Here is a 21,866-nt window from a genome sequence, read left to right as displayed (position 1 = left end):
GAAGTGGTTAAAGGGCGTTGTCCAGGAATTTTAGATCTCTGGCATGCCTCAGTGGTCACAGGAAAGGACATGGTCAGTCACATGCAACAAGTTCCTCAGCTGGAACAAGCCCTTGGGTGCAGCTGGACTGTACAGCGACACCTTCCTGCCCCCACCTTCCTCAGGCTCCTGCCACAGACCTGGAATTCCTGGACAACCCTTTTTAATCTGTAGCTATGTTTTTAATATCTATTTTTCATATTGCAGAAGATCTCTGGAAAGTAATATACCTTCAAGGAAACAGAGCGCAACTGTCTGAAATGTATTCATATTTTTAATCTCCTCTTTTTCATTGGGGTTTTCCAAAAGTCAAACAAATACAAAAAAATTTAATAAAATCAGTTCAAATATCAGTGCACTTATTAGTTTGGAGGGGGGGGGGGTGCATCTATCAAACCTCCTTTACCTCTTTCCTTATTATACTATTTCTTTTTATGTTTTAGACAGTGTGTGAAAGATTTATCTTGTGTTTCTGCCTATTTTGAAAGACTTTACAAAAAGCTTGTAAATATGCTTTTTTTGTTGGGGAATATCATGTGTGCCCTTTTCAAAAAAGTATGATAAACGGGCTGAATGCTTTCAACAGACAGTTCTCTGATACAGGAGTGTGCTCCTGCTAGTTCATCCTCCAGAGTGCAGCCCCATGTTTGGCCACCTCTACCCTTGTGAGATTAGCAGTGTTCAGTCTGCAGGGCTTGCAATGTTTGTGACTGTCTGAGACTGCCGTTTTGTACGCTGAGGTAAAATTTTCTCACCACTTATTCAGCCAGCCTTTGTAGTTGAATTGAAACTGTGGAAGCTGGTGTCTGATTCTCCCAGCTCTTTGTCCGAGAAGTCTGTCTTCTCTGAGGGACGGCAGAGCGGTGCTATTTTGTCCCAGCTTCTAAGATCGCGCCTGATATACCAGATTTTTCTACCGACAGCTATGATGCAGGCTGAAAAGTCAATGGAATTGATTTGATTAATTCACCCTGAGTGATTCAATATGTTTCGGAGTGTTAAAATGATACCATTGTAACTTATTGGTGGGCCCATACCACCACTTAGACATGCCTGGGTCTCTTAAAGTATCAGAGATGTCATGAATGATGTCAGAGATTTCTGGGGTCTGAAACTGTTTCATTGTATCAAGGAGCAACCCACTACCAAAGGGCGCGGTGCACGTGCCAAAGGGCTTTTTTTGATTTCTCTATTCCTTCACCTCTTATTCCTGTGAGTGAACGATTGGCCTTTTTTGAACATTCCTGCACTTGGTACAGTAGAGACAGGAGTATGTCACAGGGTTCTGGCTTCCATTAATTGTGGCAGGTATTAACTGTTTCTCAGGTCATATGTAAGTTCTGACGAACTCATCCCGGGTAGACCTGCCTCTTCTGTATTTGTGTTTTTTTACTATTTATTTATTTTTCTTCATGTACTGTATTTAGTACTCCATATAATATCTTTTAAGATGCACTCATTAAAAAGAAACCCAAAAATCTCTACTAATGATAAGAGATAATGAAATACATATTGAGTAATACCATATCCCTGAATAACACAAAAACCAAGTACAAAAATGACATGACATTATCCCTTCCTAAATCTCATCCCGATACAGATGAAAACGTCAACAGATTACGTTCTCGGGGTACAGGTATTTAGTACCTACATTGGAGCACTTACACAATACATATTATGCAAGAGTCCATAATGAAAAAACAACTTAAACTTAAAAAAAGTTCTCAGTTAACTCCTTTGCTATGGTCTGGCGAGCATCAGTGGAGCAAAGCAAAGTCTAGTTTAGCCTCCAGTCATAGCTGCGAGGTGGAAAGGTAGAAATGTCTAGTTGTAGGGACATTGGGGCGTGATCAGAGATGTTAATGGTGTCTATGGAGGGGGAAGAGGACAAATACCGTTTGGATATAAAAATATAATCCAACCATTGGTATGATTTGTGGGGATTGAAATAGATAGTGTAATCTATGGCACCAGGATGGAAAGTTCTCTACGTGTCACTGATGTACAGAGAGGAGAGACGTTTGGAGAGTTTGCCAAGAGCAGCAAAACTAAGGGAATTTTAGAGGCTGGAGAGCAACATTTGAGCCACCCTCAAGTACAGTAAGACCTTCTGCAAATGTAGAGAACTTGTCCAAAGAGTCAAGTAACCATGCAATTTGGCCAACATTGGGGGTGTATACGTTGCCAATAGTAATTACAATGTTAGCTATGCAGCCTTTAAAGAGTACCTTTCATGACCTCCTGCACCTGCATTTTTATATACCGTTAGCAAGCTGACAGTGCGCTGAATTCAGCACTGTTGGCTTTCCCGTCATGTGACCACGGGCTGGAGATATTGGTGCCGTTACTGCCAGAATGACTCCCTGACAGTCTAGTTGGGTTGTGAGGAATGCCCAGTAATGACGGTGAGCTGTGAAAAACGCCCCCCTTCTCCCGCCCCCCCCAATCCCCAGTATAAGTCTATGGATGAGAGTACTGACATAAACGACAATTAATGACGCGACAATCAGTAGCTTAAAGGGGTTCTCCCATCTCAGCCGTTCAGCCAGGCTGTATGCAGTGTCTGCTTTTCACTCTCCCTCCCCCTCCCTCCTACTGACCGGGACAAACACTTCTGCAGGTCAAATAATCTGCAGATTCTGGTACAGAAGGACTTCGTGTTATCTGTGTGTTTACTTAGAGATAAGGGGTGCAAGTGTGAACCCCCCCCCCCCCTAAAATTTGTTCTGTAGTTTAGAAAGGGCTTTATCAGCAAAGTGCAATTATCTGAATGGATTGCCCTGCCACTACTGAATAAGTGACAGTGACTGACATCACTTGTCCTATCTCCCAGGCCCGTGGTTATAGCAACGTAGTGTAAAGAATGGGAGGAATAAATTCACATACCAGGCAAATAAAGCATAATTTCTAAAGCAATATATTTAGGAAAAGTCTTCAATTTACATAACCTTCCAGTATAGATGGGACATCGCCTTTAAGAACAAATGCAAAATCAAGATAGCTAAAATTAAATAATGCACTGAACCACTTAGGCTTTGGGTGTAGGACCTCATGTGCTCTTTCAAGTTGAACATTGGGAGGTGTTTTATCCTCCAGATCAGATTCCATAATCTTGTTCGTAATGGCCATGGTTTCAGAGGAGGGAGGCACAAACCCTCATAAGGGATGACACTGTTGGTTTAGGATAATGATGATGGGGATGTTTGTGTACTGACCACAATACCCCCAAGTCAGACTGTATTCTGGCATATAAGTAGTACATGGGAGGAGTTGATCTATCTGGCCAAGTCCTGAAGATGCTTAGCACCGCGAAATAAACAGGAGTGTGGTACAAAAAGCTAGCTATGCACATCATACAGATGGCATTGTAGAATGCTTCAGTCAGGAACATTTGAGTTTTCAGGAGGACGTTATCAAGACCCTAATATTTGGGGACCGGGAAGGTCCAGGCCCCAGTACTTCTGAAACCGAAGGTGCCAGTATTGTACCAGGGCAGCACTTTCCAAATGATGCCCCACATTCTGAAAAGAGAGGAAAGACGCAAAAGAGATGCAGTGGGGCCACACGGTGGCTCAGCGGTTAGCAATGTGGCCTTGATGCGCTGGAGTCCTCGGTTCGAATCCTGCCAAGGGCAAAAAACCATCTGCAAGGAGTTTGTATGTTCTCCCCGTGTTTGCGTGGATTTCCATCCCATACTCCAAAAAGACATACTGGTAGGGAAAAATGTACATTTTGAGCCCTATGTGGGGCTCACAATCAACATTTTAAGAAAAAAATAAAAAAGCAAAAGAGATGCAGTGTGTGTTCCAAATGTGGGGACAAGGACAAAGACTCCATCTATCAGTGTGAAACCTGCCCCCAAAAAATCTGGCCTGTGCACGAGTGCTTAATTAATTTTATATTATAATGTACTCTGCTCAGATTCGCCTTTCAACATCTATTATGCATCAATTTCCAGAAAATAATTAATTTTATACTTTTGGGGTCCAAGTGCTCACTGAACTCCTTGATTAATTCCTTGAGGGGTATAGATTCCACTGTTTTGGCACCTTGGGGATCTGCAAATGGGTAATGGTGCCTGAAAATGATTACAATAAAATCTGCTCTCTAAAAAGTGTTCTGTCCCAGTTCCAAATGTAGGACATTTCAGTAGTCAAGAAAAAATGCTTAAAGGGGCTCTATCACTGAGAAAAGTCATTTTTAACTAATCACATCCTTGCATAGCCTTTAGAAAGTCTATTCCACACCTACCTATAGTATGTAGATTGCCTCAGTGGTTTCTGAATAAGTCTGTTTTTATTCATATGCTAATTAGACTGGTGCATGATAGATGGTGCACACCTCTCCTGTTGTTTCCTATGGGAGACTGCTGCTGCTGACTCAGCTTCCTGTTTGCCTCACACACATAGGAGATAATAGGAGAGAGGAGGCTGCTGGGAACTTCCTGAGCCGGCTGGAGGCTCATTAGCATATGAATAAAAACAGACTTATTCAGACACCACTGAGGCAATCTATATACTAAACGTAGGTGTGAAATAGCATTTCTAAAGCCTGTGCAAGCATGTGTTTAGATAAAAAATGACTTTTCCCAGTGATAGAGCCCCTTTAACAAATTGCGAGTACATTTCTCTTTTAACCTCTTCTAGAAATACAATTGAGGATAAATCTCATTATTATTTATTTATTTTTTATTTTTTTTTGAGGGTCAAAGTGGGCCAAATTTATGAAAGTCCATCCCGCAGAATGATAAATATGTCAACTTATGAATGGGATTTGTTGTTTTAAGTGTAAAGACAGTATTGATAAATATGCCGCAGTTAGCGACTTTACCCATATTAGTTTGAAAACCTCTGACTTGGTGGTTGTTGGCATCAGGTGAAGAGCATAGCGATATGTGCTACTCACAACCTAATAGGCCTGTGCAAACAAGCACTGCTATCATGGCTCATTCTCAACCTGCATCTGCAGGTGTATTATTGCTCTTAACTTTTCATTTTCTGTCTGTTTTCTTTAGATGTTTGACTGGATTGCGCATAACAAAGGACTTTTCTTGACCAGTTACTCGGACATAGGCATCAGCCACAATCAAGCTCTGGAGCTTCAAACGCAGCACAATCATTTTGCTATGAATTGTATGGTAAGTGGGTTAAAAACACAGAACAGGTACCAATATTTCTATTATATCTGATCTCCGTGTAGTCTCCACTCCATAATCACTGACCAAACACTGCCATGTATAAGCGGTCTTAGACTGATGTTCTGGGGGGAGTATTGGATTATTTTATAAAAGGGATTGTCTGAGACTATGATATTGAGCTTGGCATTCTCTTCTCAAGCCAGTGACATCACATCCTCTGGTCACATGGCCATTCTGCAGTTTTGTTCCATTCAAATGATATAAGAAATTGGTCACTCTCTGATGACCAACCATGATACTTTCCCTTTAAAGTGATTTAAATTTGATCTTGGTGCCTTATCATTGGGATTAGTTTATTGCTGGGGTCTTCATTTTTACCAGATAAAACTCCTAGAAGCTGTACTTAGTGTTGCAGCCTTAGCCGAACACTGGAGTGTTGAGACTCAGAACCTGACAAGTCTGACTATGATGGCTGTTCTAAGGCTACACTATTAATACTAAGAGAATTATAGGTTTTTAGTATTTTAATATTGATGATCTTTAGGATCAATCATCAGTGTCAGCTGATCTATGATCATCCTCAATAGTTAATGTAGCGAAAGTCCCACAGAATTTAAAACAGTTGTATTGTAGTCTATGAAACTTGCGATCAGATTATTTCAGGTTTAAACCAGCAGGGAAACAAATCAAAATGGCCACATGTCAGTATATAAAAGTTAGAAGTATCACAATATGGAGACACACTAATTTTCTTTCTATTTGACAAATTTTACCGTCAAACAGGGAAAAACCTGTTGGTGAGCGTGTTAAGGAGGTATTCACACTTACACCGCTGTCTGCCCGCCATGATTTTGCAGAAATTCCAGGAAAAACAGCTTGGGAACGGCTTGCCGGCAGTCAGTTTAAAACTCATTCATTTCAATGAGTTTTTAAAGCAAATCGCCAGTGTCCGTTTGCAGCATCTCTGCTGTGAAACTGATTTTCCTCATCTTTTGGCCAGAGAGGAAAACCATGACAGAGCATGTCTCCTGCTGTCGTCTTTCATTGATTCCATTGGTCACTATTTAAATACCTATTTTACTAACAAATGGGTATTGTCAAATGCAAAGATCCACCTTTATCTATTGGTATGGAAAAAATATTGTGGATGAAGTGGTAGAAGTAGTAACCCTTTTATCTGTATAGCACTTGGCAATGCTAATTACTTTTTTTTTTTCTTTTAGAATGTTTATGTAAACATAAATCGAATTATGTCAGTAGCCAATAGGCTTGTAGAATCTGGCCACTATGCTTCAATGCAGATCAGGCAGATTGCCAACCAGCTTGAACAAGAGTGGAAAATGTTTGCAGCAGCTTTGGATGAACGAAGTACATTATTGGAAATGTCTGCTGTATTTCACCAGAAGGCTGAACAGGTTTGGGATACATAGAATTTAAATCCTTGACATTTGCTTATTAATAATTCATCTTGATATGTTTGCCGGTTATTCCTAGTGCTCTTATTGAAACATTCATATTAATATGGTGAGATAACAGATTTTTTCTTGGTACTGAAATCTGTATCAGATTAGTGGGGGTCATACTACCAGCACACCCACTTACCAGCTGATTTGACTGGGCCAAGGTGTTCTGTTAGGCCATTTTAAAACTTCTGAATTGAAGTTGACTCCGCACACGCGCCAATGATCAGTCCATTTTCATTCATCTTAGATTCCCTACTTGTAAGCTTTAATAAATGTAGGAATTTTAGGGAGCAGAATGAGTTTTTTTTTCTATGGGAGACTTGGCATCTGCTAGTCTCCACCCATTACAGTTAAGAGAGCCTCATCTTCCATGTGTTATACAGTTCAAGAGTCAATAGTGTTTTGGGTCATTATCCTGTTGCAAGACCCATGACCTGCAACTGAGCCCAAGCTTTCTGACACTGGGCAGCACATTTCTCTCTAGAATCCCTTGATAGTCTTGAGATTTCATTGTACTCTGCACAGATTCAAGACACTGCAGCAAAGCAGCCCCAGAACATAACAGAGCCTCCTCCATGTTTCACAGTAGGGACAGTGTTCTTTTCAAGATATGCTTAATTTTTCTGGCTGTGAACATAGAGCTGATTTGCCTTGCCAAAAAGTTAGATTTTTGTCTCATCTGTCCATATGACATTCTCCTAGAAGCTTTATGGCTTGTTCACAGCTGGATAACTAAGGGTTGTTTGGAAACTTTTCAAACTTGAAGGTATCTCCCTCCCTTAAATATACAACGATGCACTGGACTATTTTTTTACACAACAAAGGCTCCGTCTCAGAGTAAATCCCCAATCACAGGATCTAGCGTTAATATTCTCGTTTCTCCAGTATTTTGTAATATCCTCCTAGCTTGAAGTGTTTCCTCGGAGTATTCTGTAATAAGAAATATGATTCTTCAGTCATGGACCTTTGTCAGACACGCATGCTGCCTTAGATCTTTTATAACTGTTTTTTTTTTTTTTTTTAATAAATATAGTACATGAGCAATATTGATTCGTGGTGTAAGGCATGTGGTAAAGTTGAGCTTCCGTCTGAGCTGCAAGATTTGGAAGATGCTATACATCATCATCAAGGAATTTATGAACACATTACAGTGGCTTACTCTGAGGTAAAATTCTGAATGCTATGTTTATAGTACAGTTTACTATTTTCTTTTATATGTATTTTATATTATGGTATTTTGATTTTCTCCCATTTTTTTCTCAGGTGTGCATGAGCATGTTAGTTGCATTCTATTCCATTGCAGGGTGGTATTATGTTCTCCAGGATTATAGTTAAACTTGTGGCTTAAAGAAGAACTTTGATGTCCCCTCTAATGTGGTGGAGTTGAGCAACTGGCCTCCCTTAAAGCGGTTGTCCAGGATAAACTGATAATTGACCCCTAAACTAAACTCTCTCCCCCCTCCTAACTTCTAATTTACATCAATTTAAAATATATCATACCCCTGGAGTGGTCATGTGAATGCTTCAGGGACACTTTCTGATAATGTGGTGAAACTGAACATCACCATCACCCCTATTCCCAGCAATATTTACCAAGCCTTCCTGTGTCTGGAGAATGGGTCCTCCCCCTCTTCTACTAGTGAGTGGAATAGCTTAGGGAGATGGGAGAGTGGTGGGGGCTAGTAATGGGCAGGAACTCTAGTCTTAGTAGCATTGGGAGGGGCTAGTAAATGGGAGGTATCGCTAGTCAGAGTGGGAGGGGCTAGGCTTAGTGAAACAGGAAGGGTGGGAAGGGCTAGGCTAGTGAGACAGAGGATTTTGTAACGGAATGAAAGAAGAGGAGAGTGAGTTAGAGCAGCAATGACATAGGAAGCTGCAGAGCAGGAAGCTAACACCAAGTAAACAAACACACAGGATGCAGCAGCAACCAGAAACACTCAGAAATCACTGCAAACATTGCTAAAGGTGTATGGGTGTACTTATTAACCCATCACTAGCACTAACACCCCTTTATAAAAAAATAAATAAAAAATGTTCTGCCTGGAAAACCCCTTTAACAGTGCAATAATATTGTTAGTTGAAACTGAAAGCACAGATATGTCAGGCGCATACCTGCAAAACTGAAAGTCCGCTGAATTATATACCGCTTTGATATTTAACATTCCACATAGTAGAGTACTTGAAAGTTAGCTGAAGCATTTTACCCAATTGTTATTTTATCTGTCTTGCTTCATTTGTCAGACTTTATCTAGCTCTCAGTTGAACTGATGAATCAGTTCCAGGCCACATAAATTCTTTTCCGTTTTTGCAGAATGTTCACAGCTGCTGAGCCCTGATAAGAACTAGAACAGTGCCTGATCAGTGCCCCTGTGTTATCTCTGGATGTAAATCCAGCGATAAGTTTGCAATTTAAAACAAGCAAAGTGCACATTGTTGGCCTGAGCTGAAAACCAGAAAGTGGAGAGTAGAGAAGACTGGAGGGTAGCTGACATGGGAAAAAAACAATACCAAACCTTTTTGTTGGGGGAGGGGGGGAGGGGTGTGTTTACTTGGATTTTCATAATCTTATGTATGAGATTGTGCTGAAACAAAATACTAAAACTTGTTTGTATGTTTGTGTAAAGGTTAGCCAAGAAGGAAAATCTCTGCTAGACAAACTTCAGAGGCCATTAACTCCTGGCAGCTCTGATTCCTTGACTGCTTCTGCCAATTATTCCAAGGCTGTCCATCATGTCTTAGATGCTGTTCATGAGGTTTTGCACCATCAACGACAGCTAGAAAATATCTGGCAGCATCGTAAGGTTCGACTACATCAGCGATTACAACTGTGTGTTTTTCAACAAGATGTTCAGCAGGTAAGAGTTGTAATATTACTAGATTTTACTAGGTCACTGGCCTGTAAAGTGACGCTTGCAGAAGCTTCACTGCTGCTTCACGTAGCTGCATGAGTAGAAGCATCGGTGGGTGAGAGATAAGTTCCCTGCTCTCAGTTACTGCAGGGAGCCAAGGGAGTATGGAAGCCAGTATGTGCTGTCTCCTGCTTTGTTATAAGCTCTATCGCAAGTGAAAATAAAGCTTATTGTTCATGGTTTTAGGTGATAAAAAAAATCTTTACCTTTAGGGCCCCCTCACATTCAAAATAAAGTGACATTCAGCCACAAATCCCCCTCCTGGTCCAGTATACCCACTCCCAGATCACAGTGATCAGTGTAAGATATTTCAATATGTGCTGTGTCTTTCTCTCCCCTCGCTGTAGTTTCTTTGTGAGCGGATATGCAAAAACAATACGGTATATTTCTGAACACAGGGGCCTGAACGTTTCTCTAACATGAATCTTCCCCAGTTTTTGAGTACTGCTATAAACCTCACAGCTAGGTATTCCCTGACCTAGCCACAGAGACTTACAGGCTATGGTTGGGCTATATGGAACTGGCGTAGCTCTGGGTTACGCTGTTTCCATAATGCTCATAAAAAGTGAATGACTCTTATGGAAACAACATAGAAGTTATGGTTAACATGCGATTAGCTTACAGCTATGAGCAGTAGAGACAGCAATCTAAAACTAGCACACTTCTGCAAGACAAGCCCGATTCCCAGATGCCTTCATCAGAGCTCGCCATGAGATATGATAAACTTGCGCAGAATCTGATACTCTGAATTGTCACCAGAAAGAGAGATGTACCAATAATAAATGCATCGCTGCAGAAACCAAAACAAAATCCACCAAAACTTATGCAATGGCGTGGAGACAAGAGAAGTCATGCCAACACAGTAAAAACCGGGAGTGAATGTAAGATGCAGAAAAAGGAGAAGAAAGCAATATTCAGGTATCAAGCCAAACATCATCAATCCAACTGGGAGCATCAAAGCAGAATCAGGAGGTAAAATTGGAATCCAGTTTGCAAGACAGAGGTCAGGAATCAAACAGGTATTCGTAGAGAAAATGGAGAGCCAAACTAGGACGCAAACTAAATTAGTTAGCACTTGTCAGAAAGGAGTGGTCTTATGTAGGCCTCTTCAGCTGCCAACTGGGCCAAGCCAGGAAGTCTCTGAAACGGCAAAAGCTTCCCAGGTTGGTATGGTAATGTTAAAGGTACAGGAGCTGGATAGAGACTCCTGATAATAGAAAAGTGAGCTTCATATATTCTGTAACTTCTGTTCACTTTTTTGGGACTTATAGAAACAGCATAGTTCAGAGCTGTGCAGTTTCCATAAAGCCGTGTCATAGCTGAGTCTTTTCATTGACTTCAAGGAGGGGTGAAGGCTGAGAGATTTCATTTTAGAGACCTGTTTAGATTCCAAAATGAATAGTCCCGTTTCTCTTATGTTTAGAAATATCCTTTGGATTTACCATAATGTTTTTCATGTGAAAACCTAGACTCGAAAACTTCAGAATGTATGAGGTTTTTCTATCGTTATGTCAACTCTTCATATGTGCAGTGGACCTGAAGTTTTTTCAAGCAAAACCTGTTTTCTGAAAGCCAGTGGGTGCTCCCTTTTTCTTGGGCCTTGCCGTATGTCGAGACATGAGATTAAGACCACAATGAACATATGAAAAACAGGGTGTGTTTTTAATTTTTCTGTAAGCTATACAAAAAAGTGTTTACTGGAATTTTATTAAAAAAAAAAAAAAATAGACTAAAAGTTAGGTCAAAATACTCGCAAACCCCATCCCTGAATAATTTACAGGGTCTAGTTTTCAAAATGGAGTCATTTAAGCAGGAAGTCTATCAATACACCACCTATTAGTTTTTGCAAATGTTGCTTGGGGCAGTAAAACCAGAAAATTCAAGTTTTCCAATTTTGTAAATCTTGTAAGATTTCTAAATTGTTCAATCATGCAAATTATTTTAGAAGTTCTTCAAAAATGTAACTTGTTTGGAAATATATAACTAGAGAAAGTACCTGGCATGGCTGGTTATAAAGTGTGGGTGCAAAGGAGTCCACTTGAGTAATGTTAGATAACCTGCCAGCCAAAACCTCTCTTCAAGACTTATGTTGTGGAAAAAGTAAAATGAGACTGCTGCTCATAGTAACCAATCAGCTGTCATTTGTCCAAGGCCCCTTTGAAAATTAAAGTTCTAATCTGATTGGTTGGTGTAGACAATTGCTCCTCTGTAGTAAAGTGCATGACTTGCTACTAGCAGATGTGGTTAAAAGTTAAAATTGGCAAATCGTGGAGACTCCTCCAGATGAGGGCCAATTTTCTATTGCTATATTACAGGCCATGTTTGTGGAAATAGTATGACTACAGATCACGTGGTGAAATGACCTGAATAAACTCTATCTCCTCTGGATACAGTTCTCTGATAATGATTGATAACCGTCTCTGGTAATGGTGTATGTCGCTGAGGCTGTTAGGAGTGAAGGACCTGCAAGCTACTGTTGGTAAGTGCTGCATTCCTCTGATAATGCTGCACTTCGAGTGAAGGACCCGCGAGCCTCTAGTGACTAATATAGGTCATGTGATGTGATATGGAGGCAGGTCCTTGATATGGGAGCCAGCTGTTCTGTTTCTTCTTTTTTGAATATCTTGAGAATGGTAGATCCTAGAGCATGGGTGCTCAATACGTCGATCGCAATCTACTGGTAGATCGCAAAGGACGTATGGGTCGATCGCGGGATGCAGGGATCCCCGGTGTCTGCTTGTTCACAGTGCAGGCTGAGAGTCATCTCCGGACACTGGCAGGCGGGGCTGCCGCAGCCCCATCCTGCCAGTGTACAGAGATAACTCTCAGCCTGCGCTATGAACAAACAGACACCGGGGATCCCTGGGCGGCCACAGAACGCCGCTGTCTCCTGCTCTCACAATCCACCTGGCCCCACCCACATGCCCGACCCCACCCACAAACACGCCCGCCTGGTTCCGCCCATAGGCCCGCCCCAGTCCCGCCCTAGTAGATCTTTTGCCTTGGTCAGCTAATAAAGTAGCTCACACGCTGAAAAAGTGTGAGCACCCCTGTCCTAGAGAGTTGAAACCTGGTCTAAAATATTTGAAAGTGCCTTATTTCTCCTCATAATCATACATACCCATAGAATGAAGGCAACATGTTTCTTATTCTGTATACCGAACAGCAACAAATTTAAGATGTTAAAAAGCCATGCCAAAATTGCAATTTTTTATTTATTTATTTTTTAAAAAAATGCAAATAGCAGAATACAAGGGAATAGAGACCAAACACAACTTGGTGAATTAGAGGTATAATAGAGGACAAATACAGCTGACGCTGGGTTCACACCTGCGTTCAATGTCTCCGTACTATGGTTTCCGTCTTCTGCATGGCAGAAGACGGAAACCATAGACCGGGTCCGGCCGTGCGCGGCGGTGAGCGTTTTAGGCTCTCCGCCGCGAAACCGGATTTTTTTATCCGGACACAGAGTACTGCATGTCCGACTCTGTGTCCGGATTATAAAACCCGGTTTCGCGGCGGAGAGCGCAAAACGCTCACTGCCACGCACGGCCGGACAGCTTTCTCACCCATTCAAATGAAGGGACCCTATCTTTAAAATGTTTTTTTTTTTTTTCTAACACACAGGAATAGCCTTAAGAAAGGCTATTCTTCCCCTACATTTTGATGTCTTCTCCGCGCCGCCGTTCGGTAGAAATCCCGGTTTTCTTTAGTATGCAAATGAGTTCTCTTGCAGCACTGGGGGCAGTCCTCAGCGCTCGAACAGCACTAGGGGCGTCCCCAATGCTGCGAGAGAAATCTCCATCTTGGAAAACAGATTTGCATATTTTTCCCATAATCCCCCAGTAAAAAAGGCTTTTGTAAGACTCCATACGCTTGAGAAGGTGATCTCTCCTTAAGGAGTGATATCATTCCCAGAACCTGGTTTAGAAGTCTCATCTCTGCCAAATCAGTTTTCCCTACGCTGTGCTGAGGAGATCCAACCAGGTCGAAACAGCGCTGTCCACAGGATGATGTAAGTTGTCATATAGGAAATTATTCATTCTTTTTAATTGTTTGGATTCTGGGTTTAGTGGTCCTTTAACCCTTTGGAGAAGGGGTTAGTTTACCATGTAAAGTCTATAAAGGTCACTATTAAACTAGATACACAGGTATTTCAAAGCATCCCTTGACTGGTAAAAGGGTGATTAAAAAGTATATTAGATCACTGACCAGTGGGATTAAGAGATAGAAGTCTTGTGCCCCAAGTGACCACTGAGATAAATTAGTGGCCTCAGCGGTCACTAGACAATAGTGACATCACTTATATATCATCCGTTCCTTTCCTTTCAATTGATTCACCTTGAATAAAATAAATTTATTTTCTGTAGGTGCTGGATTGGATTGAGAACCATGGAGAAGCTTTTCTTAGTAAACATACTGGAGTCGGGAAGTCTCTTCACAGAGCAAGAGCATTACAAAAGCGTCATGAAGATTTTGAAGAGGTTGCACAGGTAAAAAAAAAATCCTGTTAATTTTAACAATATGCTTTAAAAAGATGAGATTATGTATTCTTATCTCTGTTTTGGTTAGGTCACCAGCAGAGGGTTTGGCCTCATGCTGAGCTGACATTAAATAGGACCTTTCACCTCCTGGGGCACATGCGGTGTAATGCACCGCTAGAAAGCCGACAGGGCGCCTCAGGTTCCTGTCCAAAAAAACCCGCGTGAACTCTATCCTCAGACTTATCTGACTTGCAGTTCCCTTGATTGACCAAGTCACAGGTGGAAATGCTGTAAGCACCTATTACCCTTGATGAACTTTGTGGCGCTATTGTCAGTGGAAAAAGGTAATGCTTCAGGACTGGATTGGCTTCTGTTGGAGGTGTTTATACAATACCAAGATAAGCCTCTGCCACCCTTTCTGCAAACTCTAAAAGCTTCATTTGCACAAGACAGTATGCCACCTTCCTTTCATGAAGCTAAGGTTACAGTTTTATTGAAATTGGGCAAAAAACCTTTGCATTTAATAAAGAAATGGGTCTATAGGATAAGCATTCCAGACTATAAAATTCTGACAAAAGGTTATGATTGAAATTATATACCCAGACCAAACTGGATTTATACCTGGATGCAGCACCTCAGACAACCTGAGACCCACTCAAGTAATAGCTCAGATTTGTTGAGCTCACCAGGATGACTGGGCCTTGGCAATCCTAGATGCTTTCAACTTGGATTTGAAGTGGAATGGCCCTATATTCTTCAGACTCTTCAGAGTTTTGGCTTTGGCCCATATTTCCTGAGCTGGGTATCTATCTTATGCAGTAACGAGAGGGCCTATATTTCCCTGAATGGTCTCCAGTCATCTCAGTTTTCTCTAACCATTCAAGCATTCTTGTTTTGTTTGTGCTTTTTCATATTCTTTAAAAAAACAAGTTTGAATAAAATAATAAATAAGTGGTTTAGAGTGCAAATGGACTTGACAAAGTCTCCTTTTACTCCTTCCCGCTCTGTGGCATAGTATTACGTTGAGCTGAGCAATATAGTTAATGCTCAGCCCAGTAACTGTATACTACTGTAATACCACAGGCTCCGAGACATTGCATGATGCTCTCAGCTGTATTACAGTAGAGTAAAAAAGTTACAGGCATACAGTGACCCCAGGAATCGCTATAATCATAATGACCCACCAGACTAAGCTGCTATGTCTTTTTTAATGGAGCTTGAACGCTGTAAAAACAAAATGCAATTTTTTTTTTTTTATAGAATTGTGTGTTATTTCACATGGACTCCCCCAAAAAACCTAAATATAAACAAATCAAAATATATGTACCCAAAAATGGTGGCAAATTAAAGTACAAGTGGTCACGCAAAGAAGTTCTCACATAGCTATGTAGACAGAAAAATCAAAAAAGTTCTGCCTTTTGGAAGACAGGGAAGGGAAAATTTGAAGAAAAAGTCACTGAGCATTAATGTACAAACTACCTTACGTCCTTAAGGGGTTAAGCAAAAAGTATTTGTGATGAAGTTCTTGCCTTTCTGTACCTACTTTCTCCATTGTCTGTTCTTACTTTTGAGAGAAACATTTTTTTTTAACATTGTTGTGTTGTTGTTCTTTTTTTTTTTTTTTTTTTAAAGAATACATATACCAATGCAGATAAATTGTTGGAAGCTGCAGAACAGTTGGCACAAACTGGGGAGTGTGACCCTGAAGAAATTTATCAGGCAGCTCATCAGTTAGAAGACCGAATCCAAGATTTTGTTAGACGTGTTGAGCAGCGAAAGGTTTTATTAGATATGTCGGTTTCACTTCATTCACATGTTAAGGAGGTAAGTTTAACAGTTTTTGTTGTCATGTGCATGTACCTTTTTAGTATCTAGGAAAATTTTCACAATAGTGTTAAATTCCAAATTATATTGCATAAAATATACCGGAAGTTCACACATGACTGTCATATGACTATGACTGTCTACTACTTAGTAGGAATGGAATATTTAAGACAGTAGTTACACCTACGTAAAGTAAAATTAATTATGCAAACAGGTTAATCCATCTGTAGGCCCCATATTACAGAAAGTGTTTTTTTTTTTTTTTTTGTGTTTTTTTTTTTTTTTTTGCGGTTTATTTGAGCCGAAAGCAAGAATGGCTACAAAAGGAATGAAAAATATATAGGAAGCTATCATACTAATACCTTTTGCTCATTTCACTCATGGCTTTGGCTCAGAAAACACATCAAAATCTCCAACAAAAGGAGCTGTCTTTCCACAACATGGGGCCTCAGCCTTACATCTGACAAACCGCTTCAAATTCATTACTCATCTTTTTCATATCGTTCTCCCTTTGTTTACAAATAACCAGACAGTTGCAGTTGATCATTGCTAGAGCTATAATAATAGTAGCATGGCTTGTGACATATTTCTTTACAGTGTTCCTTTAATTATAAGAAAACTTTTAACTAATTGTACAGGTAAATAAAAGAAACTTTGTAATAAATTTTTAAAATAAATTTATCGCCGTTATTTGTTTTTTTTTTTTTTTTTTAATCAATATATCAGTAACTTGATCTATTCAAGAACAGAGATGGCCTAAGAATATGTCCATTGAAGGCATTTGCCTCCACAAATTTGTTATAGTCCCACTACACACTACTATGTTCTTCCAGCTTGTTTCTGTGGGTTTCAGACATTTTGACTCTTGCATTAGGTGTGAATGGTGCTAAGCATTTTATTGCTAGCACTTCTAATCTATGAGGTATAGGTGTATCCAGTGATACTTTCCTAAAGTTTAGAGCGTTTTGCCCAGGGATTATTTCTGTGTTTTTATGAGGGGTGTTAGTTTTTGTACCCTGTCTTTATGTCTTGTTTGGGACATATGGTGTAGCAATCTCATTAAAACATCACAGCGTGACCGGTCCATCACAGCAGAAAATACTGGCACGCTGTGAATTGGGTTAGTGGTATGACATTTCAGATCTCTTAGTAAGTCTCACACTAAATGTTAGGGCTAGAAACTTTATTTTATTCTATTTCTATCACAATTGTTGCTTTCCAGTATCCAGGTTTGCTAGAAGTTGTCCATCAGATAAGTTTGTTTAGAATACTATATATTTTAGCAGTGGCTCTGTTTTAAAAGTTTAAAAAGTAAATGGGAGAAAAATTTTGTGCTGCTATTGGAAACCAAAAGGCAGGAAAAAATTAGCACCCTGTGTGCAACCTATTGAATATCAACAATTAGACCCAGAAACCCTTATTCCCTTTAGGTAGGATGGCTCACCTTATTTAGTTGTGAAAAGTCACAACTAGAGATGAGCGAACACTAAAATGTTCGAGGTTCGAAATTCGATTCGAACAGCCGCTCACTGTTCGAGTGTTCGAATGGGTTTCGAACCCCATTATAGTCTATGGGGAACATAAACTCGTTAAGGGGGAAACCCAAATTCGTGTCTGGAGGGTCACCAAGTCCACTATGACACCCCAGGAAATGATACCAACACCCTGGAATGACACTGGGACAGCAGGGGAAGCATGTCTGGGGGCATAAAAGTCACTTTATTTCATGGAAATCCCTGTCAGTTTGCGATTTTCGCAAGCTAACTTTTCCCCATAGAAATGCATTGGCCAGTGCTGATTGGCCAGAGTACGGAACTCGACCAATCAGCGCTGGCTCTGCTGGAGGAGGCGGAGTCTAAGATAACTCCACACCAGTCTCCATTCAGGTCCGACCTTAGACTCCGCCTCCTCCGGCAGAGCCAGCGCTGATTGGCCGAAGGCTGGCCAATGCATTCCTATGCGAATGCAGACTTAGCAGTGCTGAGTCAGTTTTGCTCAACTACACATCTGATGCACACTCGGCACTGCTACATCAGATGTAGCAATCTGATGTAGCAGAGCCGAGGGTGCACTAGAACCCCTGTGCAAACTCAGTTCACGCTAATAGAATGCATTGGCCAGCGCTGATTGGCCAATGCATTCTATTAGCCCGATGAAGTAGAGCTGAATGTGTGTGCTAAGCACACACATTCAGCACTGCTTCATCAAGCCAATACAATGCATTAGCCAGTGCTGATTGGCCAGAGTACGGAATTCGGCCAATCAGCGCTGGCCAATGCATTCTATTAGCCCGATGAAGTAGAGCTGAATGTGTGTGCTAAGCACACACATTCAGCACTGCTTCATCAAGCCAATACAATGCATTAGCCAGTGCTGATTGGCCAGAGTACGGAATTCGGCCAATCAGCGCTGGCTCTGCTGGAGGAGGCGGAGTCTAAGATAGCTCCACACCAGTCTCCATTCAGGTCCGACCTTAGACTCCGCCTCCTCCGGCAGAGCCAGCGCTGATTGGCCGAAGGCTGGCCAATGCATTCCTATGCGAATGCAGACTTAGCAGTGCTGAGTCAGTTTTGCTCAACTACACATCTGATGCACACTCGGCACTGCTACATCAGATGTAGCAATCTGATGTAGCAGAGCCGAGGGTGCACTAGAACCCCTGTGCAAACTCAGTTCACGCTAATAGAATGCATTGGCCAGCGCTGATTGGCCAATGCATTCTATTAGCCCGATGAAGTAGAGCTGAATGTGTGTGCTAAGCACACACATTCAGCACCGCTTCATCAAGCCAATACAATGCATTAGCCAGTGCTGATTGGCCAGAGTACGGAATTCGGCCAATCAGCGCTGGCTCTGCTGGAGGAGGCGGAGTCTAAGGTCGGACCTGAATGGAGACTGGTGTGGAGCGATCTTAGACTCCGCCTCCTCCAGCAGAGCCAGCGCTGATTGGCCGAATTCCGTACTCTGGCCAATCAGCACTGGCTAATGCATTGTATTGGCTTGATGAAGCAGTGCTGAATGTGTGTGCTTAGCACACACATTCAGCTCTACTTCATCGGGCTAATAGAATGCATTGGCCAGCGCTGATTGGCCGAATTCCGTACTCTGGCCAATCAGCACTGGCTAATGCATTGTATTGGCTTGATGAAGCAGTGCTGAATGTGTGTGCTTAGCACACACATTCAGCTCTACTTCATCGGGCTAATAGAATGCATTGGCCAGCGCTGATTGGCCGAATTCCGTACTCTGGCCAATCAGCACTGGCTAATGCATTGTATTGGCTTGATGAAGCAGTGCTGAATGTGTGTGCTTAGCACACACATTCAGCTCTACTTCATCGGGCTAATAGAATGCATTGGCCAATCAGCGCTGGCCAATGCATTCTATTAGCGTGAACTGAGTTTGCACAGGGGTTCTAGTGCACCCTCGGCTCTGCTACATCAGATTGCTACATCTGATGTAGCAGTGCCGAGTGTGCATCAGATGTGTAGTTGAGCAAAACTGACTCAGCACTGCTAAGTCTCTGCATTCGCATAGGAATGCATTGGCCAGCCTTCGGCCAATCAGCGCTGGCTCTGCCGAAGGAGGCGGAGTCTAAGGTCGGACCTGAATGGAGACTGGTGTGGAGCGATCTTAGACTCCGCCTCCTCCAGCAGAGCCAGCGCTGATTGGTCGAGTTCCGTACTCTGGCCAATCAGCGCTGGCCAATGCATTCTATTAGCCCGATGAAGTAGAGCTGAATGTGTGTGCTTAGCACACACATTCAGCTCTACTTCATCAGGCTAATAGAATACATTGGCCAATCAGCGCTGGCCAATGCATTCTATTAGCTTGATGAAGCAGAGTGTGCACAAGGGTTCAAGCGCACCCTCGGCTCTGATGTAGCAGAGCTGAGGGTGCACAAGGGTTCAAGTGCACCCTCGGCTCTCCTACATCAGAGCCGAGGGTGCGCTTGAACCCTTGTGCAGCCTCGGCTCTGCTACATCAGAGCCGAGGGTGCGCTTGAACCCTTGTGCACACTCTGCTTCATCAAGCTAATAGAATGCATTGGCCAGCGCTGATTGGCCAGAGTACGGAATTCGGCCAATCAGCGCTGGCCAATGCATCCCTATGGGAAAAAGTTTATCTCACAAAAATCACAATTACACACCCGATAGAGCCCCAAAAAGTTATTTTTAATAACATTCCCCCCTAAATAAAGGTTATCCCTAGCTATCCCTGCCTGTACAGCTATCCCTGTCTCATAGTCACAAAGTTCACATTCTCATATGACCCGGATTTGAAATCCACTATTCGTCTAAAATGGAGGTCACCTGATTTCGGCAGCCAATGACTTTTTCCAATTTTTTTCAATGCCCCCGGTGTCGTAGTTCCTGTCCCACCTCCCCTGCGCTGTTATTGGTGCAAAAAAGGCGCCAGGGAAGGTGGGAGGGGAATCGAATTTTGGCGCACTTTACCACGTGGTGTTCGATTCGATTCGAACATGGCGAACACCCTGATATCCGATCGAACATGTGTTCGATAGAACACTGTTCGCTCATCTCTAGTCACAACTACTGAAAAAACATAAGTAAATTCTCCATAAAGGCTGCTTCCAGTGATTGCTCCTTGGGACTCCAAGTGTAGGCAATAGTGGAAACATTTCCAGAACCAATGGAGATGTTTGCCAGGTTCAGCACTCTTCACTGTAATCATATAGGTCATCTGTGGAGAAGAACAAACTTGTCCCACCAATATTCTCATCTCAATAGTGGAGGGGGAGTTATCATAACTGTTTGTTTAGAAATTGTTTAAACATCCTTGCCGATATTAAATCACTTTTTATACATAGTAATAAATAAATAAATTAGATTTGCGTGTTTAAAATGAGTCCAAGATCATCTTCATAGCCCTAATGGATCCTGAAATATATGACTCTAAAGTGTCCTCCCTCTCCAGCCTCAGCCATCATCTCTGAACAGCATGATGGAGTAGCAGGGACAGAGCTGCAGAAGCAATAAGTAATTATCATTGTCTCTACATAACCTGTATGTGACTCCAGAGAGAAGGGGTGGCATGGACTTCTGTCCATGTTATCCCCTTTCCTGTCAATCAGATAGGATTGTCACATAGAAGTATAATATTATATCCCTCTGAGCCTAATCAGGGGAGTATTCTTATGTAGTACCCCTGAACATAACCATTAAGTTTATTGGTGCTGTGATTCAGATGTTTACCATCACTCTGATTGCAGTGCCAAAAGAGTTGCACCTAACGCTTTCGCAATACATACTTAGTCATCTATAAAGTATAGGTTTGACACTGTCGAGATCCTGTCCATACCTGATCTTTATAGAGTAAAATGTGAAAATAATGTTTTAGTTCGTTTTTTAATTTGTCTACCTTTAAAGAAATATGGGTGCACTTGCTTTTTACAGTGTGTAATCTCGACATTTTATAGGGTGATACTTTATTATCATTTCCAACTTCAAAGCAAATTTTTGTTCCATCCAGTCCTGGTGATTTTATGAAGATATGCTCAAGCATGTGTTGGCCTTAGTGATATGAATGAACTGTGCGCATGCTGAATTCTTATATTTAGGAGGTTTGGTGCATATAAATTTTGGTTTGGTTTCCACTTTTTAACAAAACATACACCTCAAAATTGCATGATGATGCCTGTTAGTATACAGTACCAAATGGCATTTTTACAATGTTGCAGGTGTATACTTTCAGAAAACATAGGTATGGGAGTTAGTAGAATTTTTTAATTTTGCGTATTAGACTATAGACTAAATGCCAGTTGGCTCCACTGCGCTTGCTAGGGGACTTAGTACAGAGAGATATATCGATATCCATATCGTATATATGCAAGCGGCACATCTAGAATATTATCAAAGTTCCCAGTTAGCGCCATTGCATCTGCTCAACTTCCAGTTTATCCCACTAGAATGGTACAGTTAAATACAGAGTGGACCATAAGTATGGGTACACCCAGATAAAGTGGAAGTGGCATATTAGTACATGGGAA

At 41.6% G+C, this 21,866-nt stretch overlaps 1 protein-coding gene across 3 annotated transcripts in view; it reads left to right on the top strand.

Annotated features, from left to right (window-relative positions):
- The window catches only part of TRIO (trio Rho guanine nucleotide exchange factor), a 200,143-nt gene that overhangs the window by 29,414 nt on the left and 148,863 nt on the right, over nucleotides 1-21,866 (top strand). For all 3 annotated transcript variants that reach the window (XM_075271066.1, XM_075271068.1, XM_075271067.1), the window contains exons 6-11: nucleotides 5,054-5,176; nucleotides 6,400-6,591; nucleotides 7,673-7,804; nucleotides 9,264-9,494; nucleotides 13,919-14,041; nucleotides 15,665-15,856. In XM_075271066.1, coding sequence (XP_075127167.1) covers nucleotides 5,054-5,176; nucleotides 6,400-6,591; nucleotides 7,673-7,804; nucleotides 9,264-9,494; nucleotides 13,919-14,041; nucleotides 15,665-15,856 — 993 coding nt within the window. The remainder of the gene's footprint in view (nucleotides 1-5,053; nucleotides 5,177-6,399; nucleotides 6,592-7,672; nucleotides 7,805-9,263; nucleotides 9,495-13,918; nucleotides 14,042-15,664; nucleotides 15,857-21,866) is intronic.

This window comes from Leptodactylus fuscus, chromosome 4 (assembly GCF_031893055.1).
Source record: "Leptodactylus fuscus isolate aLepFus1 chromosome 4, aLepFus1.hap2, whole genome shotgun sequence".
Classification (NCBI taxonomy): domain Eukaryota; kingdom Metazoa; phylum Chordata; class Amphibia; order Anura; family Leptodactylidae; genus Leptodactylus; species Leptodactylus fuscus.
This window is presented reverse-complemented; position numbering and strand designations above follow the sequence as displayed.